Source organism: Trachinotus anak, unplaced genomic scaffold (assembly GCF_046630095.1).
Source record: "Trachinotus anak isolate AG129_WGS33_773 ecotype Australia unplaced genomic scaffold, CSIRO_AGI_Tana_v1 ptg000039l, whole genome shotgun sequence".
Taxonomy (NCBI): domain Eukaryota; kingdom Metazoa; phylum Chordata; class Actinopteri; order Carangiformes; family Carangidae; genus Trachinotus; species Trachinotus anak.
Genome location: NW_027273890.1, coordinates 1072098 through 1094191, shown reverse-complemented (window position 1 = coordinate 1094191; position 22094 = coordinate 1072098). Strand labels below are relative to the sequence as shown.

The following is a 22094-nucleotide window of genomic DNA, read 5'->3' as shown; positions in this document are numbered from 1 at the left end:
TTTCTCTGTGGACTGAGGCTTTGATACTTTCACAGTATTAATATAGAACCTAGACCTGCTTTATAATCACAAACACATGGACATCTACCTTTATACTGGGTGGAGCTTTAAGACTAAAAGCATCTTATCAGGTGATGAGGTCTAGAAGCTTCAGAATGATTTTAGTCACATGACAAGGATGTAAAAAAAAAAAAAAAAAAAAAAAAAATCTTAGATACAAAAGATTGATCTTGTGTGATTCCAGCAGATCACACAATGTAATATCCTCAGAACTGAAAAAGTCAAATGTCTCCTGTGACTGATACTGCTGGTTAACCGTGTTCACCTGGTCAGATGAGTCCACACCTGCCAGTGTCTGAACAGAAACATCTCAGCATGAGGGGACAATTTAGAGCTTCAGAGTCAAAAACCTCTGATAATTTATTGTTTCAGTCACTTGTGGAAGAAGAAAATGTCCAGATAACTCCAGCTTCTGGTTTCTCTGAGACTTCTATGAAAACAAACTCAACATTTCTAGATTGTCAGTTGTTGCTGAGACAAAACAAGATATTTAATGATGTTTTTAGGGATTTAAAGAAAACTGATGTGCATTTTTATCATTTTCTGACATTTTATGGACCAAACAAATAAATCTCTTAAAGGAGAAAATAATGGGCAGATTACTCAATAACAGTAATAGACTATTGGTGCATAATTCATGTGCACAAACTAAAAATTAACCCATTTATCCAGCAGCTCTCAGACAGAGCGGGACCACATCCTGGACCTCTCACAGCAGCTGGATGTTTGCACTGCATGACAGGGAAACAGGCCTTTTCTGTCCAAAATAAGTTCCTACATTAATCAAAGTGGTGAGTGAGAATCAGTGGTTCTACACAGCGCTGGTCCAGGAGCACCGGTCCCTGCTGCCATGAAGCAGAACACAAGGCACTGCAATGCAGATCCATACATTTCACCAACGAGCTCAGACTTTGCTCCACAGAAGATTTAGACTGAAATCTGTGCTGAGGCCTTCTCGACATCTCAGTTCACCTTCTGCATAGAACCTGGTGACCTCTGACCTCTCTGATCCACACCTGTGAGTTTCTGGATAGGGAAGTCAGGTCAGTGGTTCACAGGTCCTCCATCATCATCATCATCATTATCATCATCATCATCACCTCTACACCAACCACATGTAAATGAAGAACAGTCACCACAGTCATGGATTTTAAATCTTTTAATATTCAAAAATACTTCAATTCTGCTTTCTGAGTACATAAACCACCTGGATCTGCTCCTCTGTTAATACAGTGTAGTTCTCTACTGTGTGTTAGGAAATGAAAAGTGCAAAGTAGTGGACGCTCAGTCCTCAGCCCACCACGCAGAGGAAAGGCTACTTCAATGCTCCAGGAAAGAAACGGCCTGCAGGACATCCACAGTCAGAGACTGACACCGCAGATGTCTGGCTCCCAAAAACAAAAGAGCAGGGGGCCCCAGAGACCCCGCGCCACGTGCAAAATCAAACCTGTGTTTCCACAGTGCCTGTCCTGTGGGTGGAAATAAAAAATGTCCTCAGGGAGCAGCACAGGAGCTTCTTCAAAGTCTGTGATAAAGCAGCAGATGAACAGGCCAGCCCGTTCCTCCTCCTCCTGCTGAAGAGTCTTTTTGGTTAACCTCTGAACCCTGCAGCCTCCTGCGGGCTTCACAGCTTTAATCCGGGCCGGGGGGGGCTGCGGTCACCGCCTCCTCCTCTGCCTCAGGCTCTTCCTCCTCTTCACGATCAGCTCGTACAGTTTGTCCATGCCCTCGTGCAGCCCCTCGCCGATGATGGCGCACGCGGGCTGGATGTGGTAGGAGGTGGGGGGGCAGAGCTCGTGCAGGGCCAGCTGCTTCTCCAGCTCGGCCACGGGGAGGGCCCGCGGCAGGTCCTGCTTGTTGGCGATCACCAGCAGCGGCGTGCCCAGGTTCTCGGTGAACTTGGTGACCTTGTGCAGCTCGGTCCGGGCCTCCTCCAGCCGGTCCGCGTCCACGGAGTCCACCACGTAGATGATGCCGTCGGTGCAGCGGCTGTAGGACTTCCACAGGGGCCGCAGCTTCTCCTGCCCCCCCACGTCCCAGAAGTGGCAGCTGATGCCCTTCGCGGTGCCGTTGCTCAGCTTGATCTTCTCCGTGTTGAAGCCGATCGTGGGAACCGTGTTGACGAACTCGTTGAACTTGAGCCGGTACAGCACCGTGGTCTTCCCCGCGGAGTCCAGCCCCAGCATCACGATGTGCAGGGACTGGAAGGCGGAGATGTTGGAGAAGCTGTTGCCCATGTTGACGCCCGCCCTTGTACCTGCGGCCCGGATTCCCCGCCGGTGCTCAGAGCCCGGTGTGAAGCAGCTCAGGCGGGGGCCGAGGCCCCGGTGCTCGGCTCTGCGGTGGCCCTCGGCTGCAGCGGGGGACGCGGCGCGCCGTTCATTAGTATTCTCCCCACGACGGAGACGCTCCGCGGGGGAAAACCCTCCGTCAGGTCGGTGTGGGAGGACAGCGACGATCGCCCCCGTCCCCGGACTCCTCAGCCCCTCTGCGCTGGACTGTGCCGGGAGAACCAGGTCCACGGACGCGCGGTGTCCACGCTGCTCTGGCGTCGGTCGCTGCGGCTGCACTGCTGCGGGGCTCAGGACGCAAGAGGCGGCCCGACACGCCCCGCCCCCCGGGACAGGTGCCAATAGGCAGCTGGAGATCCCGTCCCCACAGACACACAAACACCGCGGCTACACAACTGCACGGCTCTCCGCAGGAAACGTGTGTTTGTTCATAACAACACAGCATAAAGACGAACCTCCAATAAACTGTCCAGGCTCTGATTTGATGGACTCTGAGCTGAGTGTGTGTCTGAGTCAGACATGAGAAGCAAACAGGAAAGAGAAGGGTGTAAAATGAAGTGAGCTGCCGCCGGTCCTGCGATCCAGCGGCGCCACCTCCTGGCACAGATGGGAAGGACCAGGGACCAGCTCCGGCCATCGCCTCACGCAAATGGTGGAAGTCCGCATGTAAATGGAGGAGAATAAATGTGTTGAGCTGCTTTTTGGAAGAAATCTCAAAAGTTTAGAATAGAATGAATCCGCAGGCCTTTGCATCCCTGTCCAGGTTTTGACTGTAGATTAAACTCAGACCAGTGACTTCTCATTCAAGAGGAACAGCTTCAGCCACTCTTCAATTCTTGTATGGAAGAAAAGCTGGAGTCCTGTGTGAGTCCCGACACAGGCCGCTGGGTTCCAGTCTCCACATCAGAGCCTGTAATGAATCATCTACGTCCTGATGACCGTGAGGACCGTGAGCTGGACACCTGAGCTCCGGGCCAGTGCAGGTGTTTCAGTGTTCACCTGCTGTCAAACATCACACCGATGTGACAGTGAGGGGCTGGCTTCATGGGACCACTGTGTCCAGATCTGTTGTTGTTGTTGTTGTTGTTGTTGTTGTTGTTGTTGTTGTTGTTGGTGGTGGTGGTGTTGTGGTCGTTTGTGGTGGTGTTGTTGTGGTGTTGTTGTTGTTGTTGTTGTGGTGTTGTTGTCTGTTTGGGAGATTTCTTTAAAGAACCCGATGTCCCAGCTCAGGCCTTCCAGCAGCAGTGTCGTCAACATTAAACCTGAGCTCCGCCTTGTGAGCGACAGGAGATCACAAGCAGTGTCAGACTGGTTGTGTAAAAGCTTCAGTTTATTCAGTTTTGGTTCTATTGTTACACAAAGAGACAAAAACACAACAAAGACCAAACTGACTGGATCTGAAAGTGTCTCGGGTTCGTTCACACCTGAACTCAGCTGCTCGTTGTGGTCAGATCACCTGAGATGTGTTCATTCCAGGTCAAAGTGTCTGAAGAGATGCAAATTACCCAGAGACATGCTTTCAGCCTTTCAGTCTGGGGGGGTTGTTCCTCTATGGGAGGGGTGGAGGGTGAGTGTGTGGGGGTCGGGAGGTCCACAGCCGCAGGCTCCTTGAAATTCCAAACAGCTTTTTATTCATATTATTTCATATTAGAATATGTAAAGTTATTTATTTGGCTTTGGTTCTTGACAAAGACTTAACAACTGAACTATGAACAACGTGCAGTTTATTATTAACAAGAACCAGGGCTTTAAATAAGAGTCTAAACACAGTTTTTCTCATTTCCTAAATGTTCCTGCGTCTGAACCTGTGCCCCACCCTAAAGTAACAAAATTGAAATACTCATGTTCAGTTTTGAGACACTTGTACTTTGCTTCAGATGTGTTGTACTCCTTTGATCCACTAGATGGCAAAGTCTAACAAAGAACACTGGTGCTGTGTTTTTCTCCCACAATCAGCTGTTAGACGTTGTTATTTCATCATCATCATCATCATCATCATCATCATCATCATCATCATCTCATCATCAGCGGTGTGAGCAGAGATGTGACATCAACACCAGATAAAATGATCTGAGTTTAAACTTCCTCAGAGTTCAACAGCTGAGTGTCAGAATAAATAAAATGAGGAGAGAGAGGTCTGAGCATGTTCATAACACACACACACACACACACACACACAGTTCCAAGAAGTAGCTGTGGCGTGTTACAACAAACAGCCCGTGTGCATGTGTGCACACGTTTCCAGCCTCTTCAGTTTCTCCTTCATCACGTTTCCAGAGAGGATACCTGCAGCAGCACCTCTCCTCTCTAAAGAAATGCTCACTCACACACAGCTCACACACATAAATCTCCCTCTCCTCCACACACATGCGTCTCACTGTAAATGTGAGGGCCCTCTGCTGACTGCGTTTATTCCCTGAAGCCTGATTCATTTCCAGGGATGTCATTACCAGGGGTGCACTGGAGGGTAAACATGAATAAAGTCCATTTACCCTCCTCCCAGAAACTGAAATAACATTCAGGATCTCCTTCCTTTTATATTGTTGGATATTGTTATCTTCACAGAGCCCAGATGAGCCATTAACCCACCACCCACACACCTGCTCTTTTTTTACCCTCTAACCCCCAAGACAGACATACATTTAAAATGTTTCTAACTGTTCTGGAGCTGCAGCTGAGACAGCTCAGTCTTCAGTTGGACTTATTTATTTATTTACTCATTTATTTATTTATTTATTTACTCATTTATTTATTTATGTATGTATTTAATGAGGCCTTGCCGATGATTATTTATTATATATATATATGATATAATTAATTATGATTATTAAAATATTAAAATAAAATATTTCAGTAACACTTCTGGAATAATTAGATATTTGTGACATATGAAACATCAAGGCTTTTCCTTAAATTACAGAGTTTATCTTCTGTACAGCAGAGACTAAACGTTCAGCCAAGTCTGAAGAAGTGAAACTGTGCCTGATGAGCTGAGTCTCTGAGCTAAATGCTAATATTAGCATGTTAGCACTATTAACATCCCCATCTATAGCAAGATTTAGTACATTAAAATTCACACAACAGTCTTACAGATAACATGGTAGCACAGATCATCTAGCATGTTATCATGCTAATATTAGCATATTCAATTGGGTAAACGTGGTGATAACAGTTGCTAATTTGACCCTTTCTGGTTGAAATTTTGAAAAAGCCGCTGAGGTTTAATTCAACCAGTGAGACTTTCTGTCGTCATCGTGTCTCTGCTGCTCAGCAACATATAAAACTCCATCTGCCTGCAGACAAAAGGCCCCACAGTCTGAACCAAGATTCTTTCATGTAGTCAGGCCTGTTTTCCAGAAGCATCTTCCTGAGCTGTGGAGGTTTCCTAATGTGCTGATGGGGGTAGTTTGCATCTGAGTGGGTGCATCTGTGTTCCCTCAGCGTCAGATGCCTGGGTGTGTCAGGCTTCCTCTGCAGCTCAGATACAGCTCTGTTAAGACTTATGTACATTTCATCTTCTGTTTCTGCTGGTTGTGATTCGACGTTGTCTGAAGATATTAAACTTTCACACATGAAACTCAAAGTGGGTCACATCTGTACAATAAATGATGCTCAGCTGCCTTTATGTCCACCATTTCCAGTGAGATGTGATTTTGTAAATAAGTGTAGGCTGGACGGTGCGTGCTAAATGTTTCATAACATTAAAGAGATAAAAGATAAAATGAGATTTGGTCTTATTCAGGTTTCATCACCACGAAGAAAAGTGTTGTCAGATTAGATACTGTCTGTCTGTCTGTCTGTCTGAGACTTCAAAGTCTGATCTGCAGGATATTGCAATGCTGATATCACACCCAGACGCTCCTAATGACCCTGAAGTGCTCTCATTTCTCAAGTTGGAAGCCTTTTTTTCTCCACTCTCAACAGAGAGGCTATAGAAATTGGAGTGAAGCAGCCATGAAAGATGAGTGATGTAACTGAGGACTTTGGCTGTGAAATCATGTTAAATGGCTCGTGGGCCTGTGGCTTTCAGAGCCGAGCTCACACTTCAATCATGAAGTCAGATTTCACTCAAAACTCTGCCAATGAAAAATATCAGGAAATGTTGTCATCCCTAACCTCCATCCATTTTCCCCATGAGCAGTCAGGGGATCGGGGGTGGGGGGTGGGGGTGCTCAAGCACGGCCTGAGGGGGGAGGGGGAGCAAGGTAACAGGAACAAGTCACCTGTCTGTAGATCAGTGAGAAAATCCAAAGTTTCTCTGTAAACGTGTCCAGGAATAACCAGAATCTGATGTATACGGGTCCAGATTATTACGGCAGCTCTGAAGGGTCAAAGTTTACCTGAGAGCAGAAACATGGTGCACACCACCCTCAGCTGAGTGGAAACATCTCTGAACAGCCTGCAGGGCGTTGTTGACGGAGCAGCTTGATTCTGCTGTTAGAGGTGTACTGCAGGTGGTGTTATCCCACCTGATAGAGACCACTGAGCTCCGTCTTAATGGCTCCTTCAACCTGCTTTCCAGAGATAAAAGCATTGCTCTCAGTATCACATGTGCCTGCAGCAGCCTGTACTGAGGTATAATGGACGCTGTTCCAGAGAGCATCTGGACTGCAGAAGCCCCTCAGATAAAGAGAGGGAGAGGTGAGGGGCAGTTTGAAAGAGGCACAAACATGGCCTGAATTCTACTTTCAAGCTTCAGCTCAAGTGTTTTCGATGGAGGTGGAGTGTTGTTGTTTTGCTACGTAGCATATGTGTAGTATATTGTACTGTGGTTTAAGATCTACCAGAAATTATGTAAGACAGTGATACATTTGAGTCATTCTCACTTTCTCAGTCTTGTTTCTTATGAAATAGTGGAAAAAAGTTATAAGAATTCACCCTCCGGGAGACACGAATGTCAGCACAAAGTTTAATCCGCCCAGTGTTTAGATCGAATGACTGACATCGCAAGAAGAACTCATGACCCCTCAGCTTTCTCCTGCGACCATCGAGGACACACTGACCCACATTGAAGAGCAGGATCATTTTTAGCCCTGACAGCGCCTCCTAGAGGCTCCAGTGTTTAGTGCAGCAACAAGCTGTTCACACATCATCATTAACATCAACCTCTGGGGAGCAGGAACACATCTGTTTCACAGAAGACTTTTTGACATCATAGCAGGAAAAGCACACGTGTAAATATTAATATTAACATCAATGACGAGTGAGTTCCACTGGTTTGTGCAGGTTTCAGGGCTCTGGTATCGTGGATGTTAGCTCCCTGACTTTACTTACTGAGACACTTAAATAGATCAGAGCCATCATCAGTGTTATCAGTCACACCAGTGAAAATGAGTCTGTTGGATCAGAGCATTTCAAGATAATCTGCTAATGAGACTTTCTGTGTCCAAGAGACACTTTAGTCCTGACAGTGGCACCTGGGGAGAGTTTAAGTATTCACTTTTTTAGGATTCATCCTATTATAACTTCCACTTTTCTACAGGTAGTTTTTTACCTCATGATGATCCAAGTTTAACAGCTTCCTGCATCTATAAACCAAAGGCTACGTCCACACACTGCGCTCATTTTAAAACTACATTTTAAACCAAAAACGATGTCAGTCGTAAATGTAACAAAAATGTAGGCTCTTTAAAATCCCACATACCTGTGTATTATATGTTAATTAGAGCCAAACCAACAGCGAAAGATATTTAATCAACCAACATATTTAACTAAATAAGATCACAAAATAAATCTTTTTCTTTTTTTTCTGGCAGAACAAGCAGGAGGAAATAATGCTTTTGTGAGGACTTTTTTCAGAGGCGGATTAATCCTGTAGTGAGTATTTGAGGCAGCAGGACGGTGTATATGGGACTGAGTCAGAATAGATCAACTACAGAGTGTGCGTGTGTGTGTGTGTGTGTGTGTGTGTGTGTGTGTGTTCATGGTAATGAAACATGTCACCCAGTGCAACAGTGTGAATCACTGTGTTTTTATTAGTGTTTGGAAACAATGGAGCTCTATGGCTCAGGAGAATAAGATCACACACACACACACACACACACACACACACACACACACACACACACACACACAGTACGTTATTAGGATTCCTTCAGTGTTGGTTTGGGTCTGTTCATGGAATTCAGCGACAATAAGACAAATCTAAAAATCACCAGACTTCTCCCTTCACTGAGTAAGAGACTAGGCTGAGAGGACACTGAGGTTAGTCTAAGTTAACAGTAGAAGTACTGTTGCTATGGTTACCCACAGTTTGACGGTGCACTGATGTTTAACTAAGATTTTAACAGACCTTCAAGTCAGTCAGAAATGAGTGACTCTGATGTTTAACAGGTGTAATGTTTACAAATCCACCTCCTTTAGTTCAGTGTTTCAGAATGCTACCACTTGCTGATTGGCAGTAAAAAAAGTAAAGCTGAGGCCGAAGGAATGTTGTTAGGTTTTGTTTTAGTTTTTTTGTCATAAACCAATATGTTGGTCAAACTGACATTTTGACCTGATGATGGTGATGGAAGAAAAGTGAAGAGGAGCAGTCATCCATCCAGTAGCTGTTGAGACAATTCACTAAAAATCAGACAGATCAACATCATCTAGCTGCTGGAGGAAAAGTCAGAGGGTCACCAAAGTCATAACGACAACGGTCATGGATAATAGAAACAACATAAACTGCTACTGTCACATGGGAATCGAACACCGCTCTCCTGGGTCATATTCATCCATCCACCCCAACCTCCTCCTGACGTGGACTCTGTCGCTCTATAAACTTTGTCACCGCACTTTTCCCTTTGCTCCTGTCATCATTACTACGACCACTAGATGTCGCCTAGCAACAAAACCTAACTACGGGTCATAGTAACCTGCTGACAGACGACCTCTGACCTCGTTTGTTACAGGACAGTTCCCCCTGTAGTTAGAGATATTTCACCCACTGACTGACGAGCCTGGAGCTTGTACAGCTAAACATTCAGCAGCAACATCTCCCTCCAGAAACATCGTCCCTCTTACCCTGATATTCAGTGGTCATTGGCACAGTAGCGATGTGCAATGCTTTCAAAAAGTACCTCATATAACTGGAGCAGTGGATGAAAAATGAAGACACAATAGGCCTTTGAGAGGTGTTTACTATCAGGAAATTGTGTTGTTGTTTCCCTTTGTTGCCCCTCAGTGCTCACATCCTCACATCATTCATCTCCTGCAGTCAGACGTGTGAACAAACTCATTCTTAATGTTTATTGTACTTCTGACAGTCATTGGTATTGATGCTTTTCAGTCATTACCCCCCTTTTTTCTCCATCACTGTCTCTTGCACACACACACATACATAAAGGTTGCCATGGAGATCTGCATGCTGTGCTCTGGGTGTTGCCATGGCACCAGTGTTTACTGGGAGCAGAGTGTTTTGTTGGCACAGTGGTCTCTGTGCCTCGTCCAGCAGCTCAGATTAATAAACCAGCTCTGTTTGTGCCTGTTGAATGGATGTTTACCGACTTCTGAAATGGATCATAATGACTGACACAGAGGAAGAGGAGGATGTGGTGAGACAGAAAGTAACAGAGGGGTGTGTTCATGGATGAGCTGTAATCTGATGATTGAAAACAGCCCTGGAGTGGCTGATATCCCAGGATGAGTTAAAGAAAGGAAAGGCAGCGATGTGCAGCCCAGATAGGAAGAAAAATACAACTTATTATCATTCAGTCATGCTGTTTTTACCATAAACTTGCCATTAGCCTCCCTCTTAAAGCGGTCCATGCATTAAAGAGCTCAGACCTCCCTCTGTGTTTTGGCGTATGTTAGAGAGTCAGCGGAGCCTGCTGAGGAGACCTATCCACAGACTCATCGTGTGAATCCAGTGAAATTTAGCATTCAGCGGGACATTACTTCATGTTCTGAGATATGGGCATGAAAATACTTCCTCTCTGCTTGGTGCAACTTTTACGTTTTGTAATGTTTTATTCTGTTTGTTACTTATCTCAGTCTTATTCATTCAGAATACAGAACAAAATCCAGATACAAAAAATCTACATTCGTCTAATAGTCCTAGTCCTGTACAGAGTAAACAATGTTTGATTTCTAACTGTAACAAATGAGGTCACGGGTCGTCTGTCAGCAGGTTACTATGACCCATAGTCAGGTTCTGTTGCTAGGCAACATCTAGTGGTCGTAGTGATGGTGACAGGAGCAAAGGGAAAAGTGCGGTGACGTAGTTTATAGAGCGACAAAGTCCACGTCAGGAGGAGGTTGGGGTGGATGGATGAATATGACCCAGGAGAGCGGTGTTCGATTCCCATGTGACAGTAGCAGTTCATGTTGTTTCTATGATCCATGACCGTTCACTGTTATTATTGTAACCATGACAACAAAGATCGTCTAATGATGAGGAAGAACTTATTTTAACCCAAATCACCATCTTTTCATCGTCTGTGCCCACGTCCTCATAATGCATGGATGTAAGAAAAGCAGTGAAGACTGGCTGTGAAATGTTCAGTTCTGTTGATCTCTGCTGATAAAAAAATATTTTTTAAGCTGGTCTCCAGTGTAATGCTGATGAAATGTCCTTATCTCAGGCAAACCTATCCTCCTTGAAACCAAGTAGGTTTCAAACCAGAGAGGTTTCCTAGGAGACAAAGGGCTAATGTCACCCACAGAGCAGATTTCTGGTGTTGAAAGGAGAGAAATACAGGCAGAGAAGGAGAAAAGGCAACCGTCTCTGAGCTGGGAGGCACTCCCCAGTAACAAGTGCTATATTTTATCCATCTTTTGAAAGCTGCGAAGTGCTTGGCCTCCTTCCAGTTTTACCACCACAACCTGTTCTCAACAGTAAATCCCTAAAAGACCTGACAAAGGTCCAAACCCCTTTGTCTCAGACTGGAGACTGGATCTGCAGAACACACAGCAGCTAATCGATGCTCTCAACATCTCCAGCACTGTGCAGCACGTCTCTGTACAGACTCAGACTTAGTTTTAGGAAATACCGACAATTAATTAATATCCTGAAAGCACAAGAAAAGGTTGGGGACGTTAACCCTTAATTCATAAGTTATGTGTTCAGTATATGTACAAACAAATCATGATTTGAATCAGCAAAGTGACTGGGTTCTTCCACCTCCAGCCAGAGAAATGGTGACAAGTGTAGATGTGATGATGCAGCTGCAAGTCGACTCTCAATTCATCATATTTCTTTGATTTCCCACAAGCACAAGACCTTTGTGAGTCAGTCATGGCTGAAGACTGTTCGAGGGCGTAACTGGGTGGACGGGAGAGTTTCCAGGTTTGGATCAGGGAGGACATGTCTTTCAGTGTTTGACACTATCATTTGATCTGTTACATTATTTAAAGGTGCCCTGTGGGGTTTTCTCACCAACACAAAACAGGTAATGATTACATTCAGTGTTTCAGACAAAAACACAGTGAGGCTAAATTTGAGGCTCTAAGGTTTTGAGCTCATTTTGTTCTCATTTTTTTTCTCCTTCACTGCCTTTATGAGCACATTCTTACACTTCTTTGTGCACTAACTTCCAACTGCTGATTAGTGAAATAGTGGAACAGGATCGGCCACAAGCTTGTGCATGTTCATTATGTTCATAAGTCAGGTTTATTCATATAGCACCAAAACACAAGAGAAGTTATCTCAAGGCATTTTCAAACAGAGCAGGTCGAGTCACTTGTCAACAGTGGCAAGAAAACTTCCTTTAACTTCCATTTGGGATTCAAACAGAATTCATTAAACCTTTATTTTAGCTGTGAAATACATCTGTGTAGAGACTTCATTTATAACACAGCTGGAGCAAAAGAGGGAAAGTTAGATAAAAATGGAAATACATAGTAAAAATAATCAAATTAGTAAATTTGTAAAACACTGAAACATAAGGAATAAAAAAGCAATTAAATGTTTAAAGCAAATGTATCAGCTAAACCACAATCAGCTGGAAGAGAAATACGATGAAATTAAACATATTAAAATGCTCTAAGGATAAAAAATTACTGAGCTTTAGATTGTTCTACGTGTTGTTGAGAAACCGGAATCTACAAGTTGAATGAAAACAGCCGTCATCAGCCAGTCATCTGAGCATGTGCAGTGAGGGTCTGCATTACAAGACAGAAACAAAGTAAAGTAAGGGGATGAAATCTTTTAAACTGTCCTTTAACCTTCCTCTGATGTTGTGTTCAGCTTCTGCCTCACCTGTGTGTCACGTAAACATGAAGCAGGCTGTGAACTCGGTCGGTTCTCTGGACGTGTCTTTCCTTTTGCTCTGGTTCCTGTTTGGTAGCGCTCCTTATCTCCCCATGAACCCTCGTGTCTGAGTTGTTTAGTGCACACACACACACAAACAGTTGGTGTGGTCACACAAACACACACAGTAGAAACACAGAGGTGGGTTTGGTTTGGGGGGGTGGACAGTGCTGAGTACACAGAGACAGTCGGACTCCCTGCTAGGTTTCGATCTTACTCACCTTTCTCATCAGAGAGCTGCTCTGAGAACAAACACACCTCTGTTCTGCTCATGTCAGCAGAGACACAAGCTTCTGCTGCAAGACCAATATTAGAAAACGTGTTCGTTCATGTACATCCCTTGTGGTGAGGACAGGTCAGAACATCCCCTGACTGACGGGGAGAGAGAGAGAAATGCACCAAAGAGAAGCTGAGTTTCTCCAAGTCATCATCGAAAAACAAACAGTGATGTGAAGCATATCTTTAAAATCAGGTTTTAACCCTGAGATCTGTAATACTGGTTGTTTTTCACCATCAAAATTAATTAAACTTTTTAAAGTGAAAGGTTTTTTTCTCCCAGGGGCCAAACATGTAAAGTTGGTTTGCAAGAGAAAATTATGAAGCCATTAATATCAAAAACAGATTCTCCTCTGGAGCAGTGAAAAATAACACCAGTCTGATTCTGACGTCTTTCAGAGCACGAACACTGTGAACACAGCTGTGACCTGTCCAGCACACAGCTGTTACACCAGAACCACCACGGCTACACCAGGCTCTGGTAGACAGAGTGAGCCGCAGCCCCGAAATAAATTTAAAAAACACACAATCGCAGATTTAAGCGTCTCAAACTGAGGCAGGAGCAACAACCTGGGGAAGAGATGCCACAGATCTGTTTGAATGGTGGGTATTAGTTCACTCTTTCTCCACTGTGTGTGCGTGTGTGTGTGTGTGTGTGCTTTATGTGTTGACATTGCTCCCTGCAGTTGTGTGTCTGCTCTCTGAACAGGAAGGCAAACTTGCCTGGCAGTGTCAAAGTAGTCAGTTACCTCGTGGGGTATTAGTCCAGTTATATCAAACCAACTGAAATTTAACCCAAAAAAAACTGAATTTCCTAAACTGTAAAATATCCTTTTTTAAAAAGTGAGGGATTAAACATAATTGCAGTTGAATAATAAACAAATATAATTTAAGAGTCAAAGTCTCCTGTCAGTGTAAGTCGAGCTCTGGTTAGTGACCTGACAGACTGTAAGTTACACAACAGTTCAGACATTTGTGTTCAGCAGCTTCAGCATGAAGAGTCTGAAAGGTAATAACTGAGATTTTATATTGAATTGTGATCTCTGCTGGAGAGAGGCCAACACCGGGGTGATCTGCTCCCTGCACTCTGTGCTCGTTCAGTGAGGGGCTGCAGCATTTTGAACCACCTGAAGATGAGCTGCAGTTCCACAGAGTATAAGACATGTACTCATCTCTCAGCACTGTGAAATATAAAGGTGGTGTACGGTGGGTTTATCAGTGCTTGTTCAATGAAAACAACACAGTAAATGTCACATCACAGCATGAACTGAGGAATCTGTCTCACTCTCATTTTCATTAGTAACCCACTGAAGTCAGATTGATGACCGTGCACAGATCAGCTGAGTTTTCATCATGTGGTTCGTCTGACTCTGCCTCCAAAGTTTCCTCAGCCAAAGCAGCATTGAAAAGTTTAAACTAGTTTCAGATGACATAGGATATTGCTAAAAACCTATTAAACTCTCCTCCTCAAGAAGACAAGAGAGAAGTGAAAAGAAAAAAAAAAGCAAAAGTCCTTTTTTTTCCAGGACTAAATGTTCAGAGTCGGAGGAAAATGGTTCCATTAAGCATCTCCGAGGCGCTGGGGCTGAGTGGTTCATCCAGACGTTGACCTTTTCTTGCCGCTGCTGATAGCTGCCACGGTGAAATGACAGCCTGATGATAAAAAATGACTCAAATTACACCGAGCTCCTCTTCAGCTGGCGGGGACGTCAAAGCTGCTGCCGCCGTCTCAGCCGCAGTTAAACTGACATTTGGCCGCTGGTGTTGACGGAAGGAGCCATCGCTCTGTTGTAGGAAAACAAACGGCACAATCAGTGTCAGGGTTTCACTCTTTCACCGCTTTGTTTACTGTGGACTGGAGAGAAAAGTGAAGAAAATTAACAAAATGAAATATAAATATGTTGAGCAATCAAACCCACCGGAGACGTGTTCAGTTTTCACTGAGCTGTCGTTGTTAGAAATGGGTTTGGTGGCATCTCGCTGTGGATTTGTGAAATCTTGATGCTACACTATGCAATAACATTTCAGACCATAGTGTTCCTCCAGCTTTCTGTCAGCACTTTGTGTTTGTCCCTTTCCTGTTTCAACATGATGGTAGAATGTGACTAAGTACAGTACAGCTCCCCTGTAGTTCGCACCTTGAGCATCTTTTCCTAAACCTTATTATAGTAACCATGGCAACAAAGGCAGGTACACAGCCCTCGGTACAGTCAGCATGTTTATTATTGTAACCACGACAACTGAGATCTGGTATGCATACCTCTGTAGGGTCGTATCAGAGGGTGGTTGGAAAAAGTCTCTGTTATTGTCTCGAGCAGAGAGACGTAAAAACGAAGAACAAAATCTGATTGGTGGAAATCAGCGTCTGTGCTCGTGCATCATCTGTGTGAATTTCCAGCAGCTTTGATCTCCTGCTTCATGCTCGGTCACCACAAAGGGCCACATTTAGAAACAGCATTAGGGAAATGGAAACATCCTTCAGAGAGGACTAGAGAGGGAGCTGAAGACAAGAATCCCTTAAAACAATGTACGTTATGTGCAACCATTGTTATTCAGCACAAAAACAGGAAAATAGTTCATTTAAAAAATTAATTCTGCTCTGTACCTGTGTGCAATGTGAGAGCTGCAGATACTGAACAATAATCCACTCAAACATGATACAACATCATTCGCAAGTAAAATATTTAAGACTCTTTTAAGACTTTGGAAACTAAAGCCCTCAGTCAAATAAGAGCAGAGTTAAAACTCAGATCTCAGGGAGCTAACAGCCTGGACATGTTGAACATGACAATGAAAAGTCAACATGTTGAATGAGCAGCCCCTGAGTCCCGTCTTTGTGCAGATTATCCCTGGATTTTGAAGCAGAGTACAGAGCAGTGTGCTGCTGCTGTGTGAGCCCCGTCACCCTGGGGGAGCTCATTACCAGCACTGCAGGCTGGGATTTGAAGCATGTCAGCCCATACTCTGCTGTAATTAATTCCACTCCTTTTGGCTCTTTTTTCTCCTCCATTAATCTGTGTATTTAATTAAGGTTTGCTTGCTTTAACGGCGCAGAGAACGAGAGGCAGAAAAAGGGACAGAGAGGAATTGGAAGAGAGAGTGAGGGAGAAAAAAAGATCCTCTGAGTTACAGACAGTTTTTAAGCAGAAATCCTCCCAGTTAGCAGAGCAAAGAAGCAGGTCTCCCCCTGCGCTCATTTTCATTCAAACACTGAAGTCACATGACTGACGACCAAATCTCTTCATCCTCTTCATCCCAACAAGAACTCAGACATCCGGCTCCAGTCCACCAGCGTCAGGCTTCAGCTCAGACTGTTGCTGCCATGTGGTGATGGACTCGTGAAGGTCTGATCTGAAACCAGCTGATAAATGATAGTTATCCTTCAGTGGCACATTCAGCCACTATAACATCAGACATGGTCATTGTGAACCAAACTGTCCTCAGACTGTGGAGCTGAGACTGAACTCCTTCACATCAGGTGCATGAGTCTCCCACAGGATGAGTCCTCATGATTCTGTTCATCCTCCGACTCAGAGTCACCAGCAGGTCGAAACTTGTTCAACAGCATCTCGGTGGCGCCATCCACCCCAACCTCCTCCTGGCGTGGACTTTGTCGCTCTATAAACTACGTCACCGCACTTTTCCCTTTGCTCCTGTCATCATTACTACGACCACTAGATGTCGCCTAGCAACAAAACCTAACTATGGGTCATAGTAACCTGCTGACAGACGACCTCTGACCTCGTCTGTTACAGGACAGTCTCTGTACTTTCTCTGTATAATGGTCATTAAGTCTCACACAGATCCACTTCAGTCGTGCTCCAACCAGAACTGATTATTCTGCCTCCAGCCGCTGGGGATGTGAAGTCCAACATGACATTTTTGTCTGTTTTTGAGGCTGTAGGAGTTTGATCCATGAAACATTAGAAATGTGAGATGACGAGACCAGCATGAAGATAAGGCTGCAGGAGATCATCGAATTTATGAGCTGCAGAATCCCCTTCTTATCTCTCTGGTCTCTCTGCGCTGACCTCGCTCTGTCTGAACCTAGATCCCGACCTGAACTCTCTCTGTCAACATCTCCCCTCCCGCTCCAGCCCGTTTACCTTCCACTGCACATTTTCTCCCCTGGTGTATTTTCTGAGGTGTTTCCCACAGACGCCGCTGATAACACACCAAACACGACATGTCGCTGCTGGTTCTGATAAGGAAACCTCCTGACTGCGATGTTCTGCTCTGCGTGTGCTTTTACAGGGAAATGATCACAACAGCCTGCAGCCAAAAGCAGGAACACGCTGATATCTGGCACATACAAATATTTACATTTTATTTAGACTCTTTTCCACAAAAGTATGCAGTCAGAAAAAGGTTTTCAGACTCACCACTGAATGTTACCACCACGTGATACAGTGTGCAGCACAAACCCTAATCAGAAGCTCTGACAGACAGTGTCCTCACAACAGAGGCAGACATTTTGGCAGACTTTGGTAAAAAACAACTTTTTATAGGTCAAAAGAAACACAGGCAGAGAGTGGAGTTATATGAAGGGTACAGCTGAAAATATTTTAATCGACTCAAAGAAATATTCAACTGATTAATTATTAAGATCTCAACCCAAGGTCTATTTGATCACTTGTTCTGGGCACAGACTGCAAATAAAGATGGGCGGAGCCTTTGTGATATCACCATCAGGTTTCTGAAGCTCCACCGTTGCCATCTTGGCAGTGCCTGACTCCGCCCCTAACTCCCAGCTAATCCACAAATGGTCAAAGAGGTGGGGCGTGGGTGGAGCTGAGACGTTGTTGCATGTCAGTTTGTGGCAAGAATATACTCACCCACCTGTCACTCAAAGAGGCCACGCCCTCAATTCTCCATCACTTTAGTCCTTAATAGAATGTAAACAGGTGAGTTGTATAAATTCAGCCGTACAGGTGTCATGAAGGAGGAAATGATCTCTAGAGACCAGAACAGTTTCTGTACCAGGCTGTAAACATGTTTCTTTCTGCTGTAAAGTTGGACATTTGAACATGGGAGTCTGTGGGGACTGACTCACAGCTGGAGCCAGACTCTAGTGGTCGTTAGAGGAACTGCAGCTTTGGGCACTTTGTGTTGGTATCAGCTTAGTTCTGGAGCTTTCAAACAAACCACATGGTTCTCATCAGCCGACTGAGTTTAAGTCGACAATAAGACGAGGACCTTTGTCCTGGACGTCTGAACATCTTCAGTTTCATGACAAATGAGCAAAATCAAGACGCTGATGAAGAATGTGTGACACGGTCAAAAGCTCAAGAACAAAGTGAGCAAGAGGACCTTGAGTTGAGACAGTTTTGTCAGCAGCTGTTTACCAGATCGAGAATGAGCTGCAACTCTGCACAACAATAGTTTCATCACAGAAACTTTTCAGCTGACATCTTCAGATTCCTCGTTTGTCCGACCAAAGACTCCATTTCTGATGCTACGAAACAAAAATTCACACATTTACTGGAACCAGAGTGTTTCACTGTTTTCACTGCATCAGAATCTGTTGGTGATTAATTTCTGTAAAATGATTTCAATTCATCATTTCAGCACAACTGGACAGCTTGATTAAAACTACAAGATGAATTAATTGTCCCCTTTTCTTCAGTTCCAGACTTTAAAAAACCTTGAGACTGAAGGGAGAGAATCCAGATGTGTGAAATGAGATGGACCACAGTGAGAGAGAACCTGAAGAGAAGAGACAGTGACTTCTCTCTTTGATGAATGAATAAATAGAACAGACACGGGACAAGGCTAAACTAATGAGGATACCATATCTAAAAGTGTCTTTTCTTGGTGTTCAATCCACAGTTCGAAACCAAAAGGGTTCAAAGTGTTGCTTTAAAAAACGCTGTGCCATAATAAGTACAAAAATACATAACTATGCAAGACAGGGACTATTAAAAGAGTCTCTGTGAATACTGCGAGCTCCACACAGCACTGTGTTGTTTGGTGGAGACGTGGGGGCAGTCCGCTGACGACCCCCTGGGCCCGAGGAGCTGAAGGCAGCGCCGCAGGAACAGAATGACTACACACAACAGCAGTAGTGGCTTTCAGAGTGAGCGCACAGCTGATATGCAGCATTTCACACCGTGTAACAGTTAAAATGCTCCGGGAGAGCGAGCGAGGTGAGCTGGTGTCCGAAACACTGGCGGGAGTGAGAGCGTGTCACGGAGGAGAGGTCAGATGGCGCAGTCGTCCTGAGGGGCGGGGCTGAAGGCCGAGCTCCGCAGGGCGTCCAGGCAGTTGACCAGGATGAGCGTGCCGGTCAGGTGCTTCCAGCGCTTGGTGATGGGGTTCTTCATCTTGTCCAGGCCCATGTGCAGCTCCTGGATCACGTCCCTGTAGCTGTCGCCGATCTGAGCCGCCCACGTGACCAGGAAGTCATACGCCGGCTTCCACATGGCCTGTAGAAGAGAGAGAGGATGGTCTCATGAGTCCAACACGTTAACCTCGAGGATTTTTAAAGGACCATATTGTACACATTTAGAATATGGTCTATGGGCTAAATAAACCTGAAATCTTGTCAAAGCGAAATGATTTCTTAACACACTGATCATCATTCACATCACAACACCCTTTGTTTTCTATGTGCAGCGAGTGAATAAATCTCCATACCTCACTGTCCACCACGCCGTTCTTGTCGCGGTGTGGCGCCTCATAAGCGTCCATCTGCTGGCGGGAAACCTTAGCGAGTTTCTCGGCCAACTCCCTCCAGCGCCCGGCCAGCTCCACAGCTGTGGTCAGGAGGACAAAGTCCATGACGAGTCTGGCCACCAGACCCTGACAGTCCATCTTCAGCAGAGCCTGCAGAGAGGGGACACAAGAGGGGTCAGACCCAGACTAATAGAGGGGGGGTGGTTCAGCCTGAAAGCACGGAGGTGGGCAGAGGTTTCCATCCTGGATTCAGGAGACATGTGGGGAAAAACATCAGATATGAGCTGACTGATCAGAGAGCAGGCTAAGAGAGAGGACAACAGTAAATTGTTCACAAGGAGTCAGTGAGGATCGAAACTGAGCAGAAGTCAGTGGAGTTTGACTAAAACCACACACTACAAAGAGACTAATAAATGTACATCTACAGGTTTCACTCCACCGACTTGATCCGCTGTTATTTTCCACAGCCTGCCCCCCCAATCCCCCTGCAAATCTCAGCTTTGTGCATTTTTCAGATGCTTTCTGGTGGAAATAGAAATAAGAGCCTCGTGCTGCTTCAACGGCACCACTCAGGATTTCTGTCACATCTGAAGTGAGGGCAGGAAAAAGCCTGGGTATCCAAGACGGAGCAGGACCCTGAGACAATGACACAACAACAAGATAAAGAGAAGCTACCAGGGCTTTAGAGTTTAAGGCAACATAAGGATGGCTTCAGATTGTCCTGAGGGTTCTGCTGGAGGAAACTTCAGGACGAGGATTCCTTGCCCTGGACCAAAGTTTGGTCAGTTGAACAACATCTCAGGCACAAAGGAAAAAACACAACGTGCCAAAGTGGCTCCTGCTTGTTTGGGTCTGACCAGACTGGACAGGAGCCCGGCTCCTCCCATCAGCCCCTCTGTCCCTGTCAGCTCTGCCCTGACGCCTGAGGAGACTCAGTCTGGTCCTACAGTAGAGACAACCTGCAGCACATCCAATACAAATGCGGCACATGCAAAAACAGGAGGGATACACATTCACACACACACATTCATACAAACTATACATGAGGATCCTCATTCACATAATGAAGTCAGCGGCGTTCAGCACTAACCCAGGAAGTAATGATGACAATGAGGTTTATTGTTGAGCTACTTTAAAACAAAGTGATGATGTTTCACAGCAAAAAGAAAAACGCAGATTAAAGATATTAAACTGAACAAGAAATAAAATAAGTCAACTAATAATCAAGTGAAATATAATTTTATAGATTTAAGTCAAATCATATCAAGCAAAAATAAAAACACAAACACAAAACTCTGCAGCTCCAACCCTAAAACAGAAAAAAATGGAAAAACTTTCTGAAATTTCCTCAATTTCCAAAAATGTCCCTGTTTTCTAAAATATCCTCACTCTCTAAAAATATCTTATTATTATCTTATTATATATTATTGTGTGGAAATAAAAGATTTCCACACAATAACAAGATGTCCACACTTTACACACACACACACACACACACACAAGGTGAATTTAAAGCTCCACTCTGGGTCAGGTCCACGTGCAGGAATGTGTGGAAGGACAGGATACAAAGGGGGGAGGGGGACGGGGGGGGGGGGGGGGGGGGTGCAGATGCCATGCTCCAGCAGCCTGTTTCACTCTGAGATGGGACCAGAGGATGTGGCTGTGGACCAATCAGAGCCCAGTTCTGAGCGGCATTTGTTTGTTTCTGGGTCTTTGTGGATGCTGAGAGGAAGAGACTGTCAGGGAGATAAACCTTCTGACAAGCACCTCTTCCCTCGCTCGAGAACAACCACAGGAAATCCCCGCCAAAATAAAAGAGATCACTTCCTGTCTTACTACAGCCTGAAGTCAGTCACCAGACCGAGGTCCTGCACCAACAATGTCAAACATTTAGATCCAGGATAAACATCTGCAGGGCGTCTCCAGTTCCTACAACAAGGAGCACCTTCTGTGGACCAGTTTAGCTCAGTCCACAACTGACGGACTGACAACATGACATCTCCTGTCTGCATCACCCAAAGCATGATGGGAAAAATGTCAATGAAAGAAACACAAAAACACCACAAAGAGATGCAAAATAACCACAAATTGTGTCTTTCTGTCTTGAGGTCTTGCTCCTACATGTCCAGGGTCCCGCTTGGTGTGTCCAGGGACTTGTGGGTGTGCCCAGGGGCCTGTTCAGGGGCCGGTGGGTGTGTCCAGGGACCAGTGGGTGTGTCCAGGGGCCTGTTGTCTCATAATCCCAAGAAACAGAGTGTGCTGTCGGACTCAGGGCCGGAGCTGGAGGTGGTTTTATGAGGAACACAGTGTGATGAATGTCTGTGTGCTGACGTCCATCTCTCCGGTCAGAGCCTTAAGAAGTTTTCTGAAGCTGCACTTTCATCTTTTCTTGGCACATCTGAGGGGTTGGAAACGTCCTGGCTGCTGTAAATGTTTGATGGCGTGTTGTAAAGTATTTATCACTGAGCGTTGTGTCCTGTGAGTCTGGGGCCAGATTTTTTAAACTAATAATTGTGCTGCAGCAGATGAAGCTCGGTGCTGTCAAACACCGCAGCAGCTCG

General features: G+C 45.1%; 2 protein-coding genes across 3 annotated transcripts in view; both read right to left on the bottom strand.

The window, feature by feature from the left end:
• Positions 1-1204: 1204 nt before the first annotated feature.
• On the bottom strand, positions 1205-2862 carry LOC139614924 (ADP-ribosylation factor-like protein 4C). Its single transcript, XM_071472610.1, has one exon. It carries the CDS (start codon positions 2295-2297, stop codon positions 1719-1721), a length of 579 nt encoding a protein of 192 aa, XP_071328711.1. The 5' UTR covers positions 2298-2862; the 3' UTR covers positions 1205-1718.
• Positions 2863-17159: 14297 nt separating this feature from the next.
• The window catches only part of LOC139614862 (SH3 domain-binding protein 4), a 32059-nt gene continuing 27124 nt past the window's right edge, over positions 17160-22094 (bottom strand). For both annotated transcript variants that reach the window (XM_071472502.1, XM_071472503.1), the window contains exons 4-5: positions 19495-19683; positions 17160-19283 (exon numbers count right to left, since the gene is read on the bottom strand). In XM_071472502.1, the coding sequence (XP_071328603.1) occupies positions 19059-19283; positions 19495-19683 (414 nt within the window). In that variant the 3' untranslated portion in view covers positions 17160-19058. The remainder of the gene's footprint in view (positions 19284-19494; positions 19684-22094) is intronic.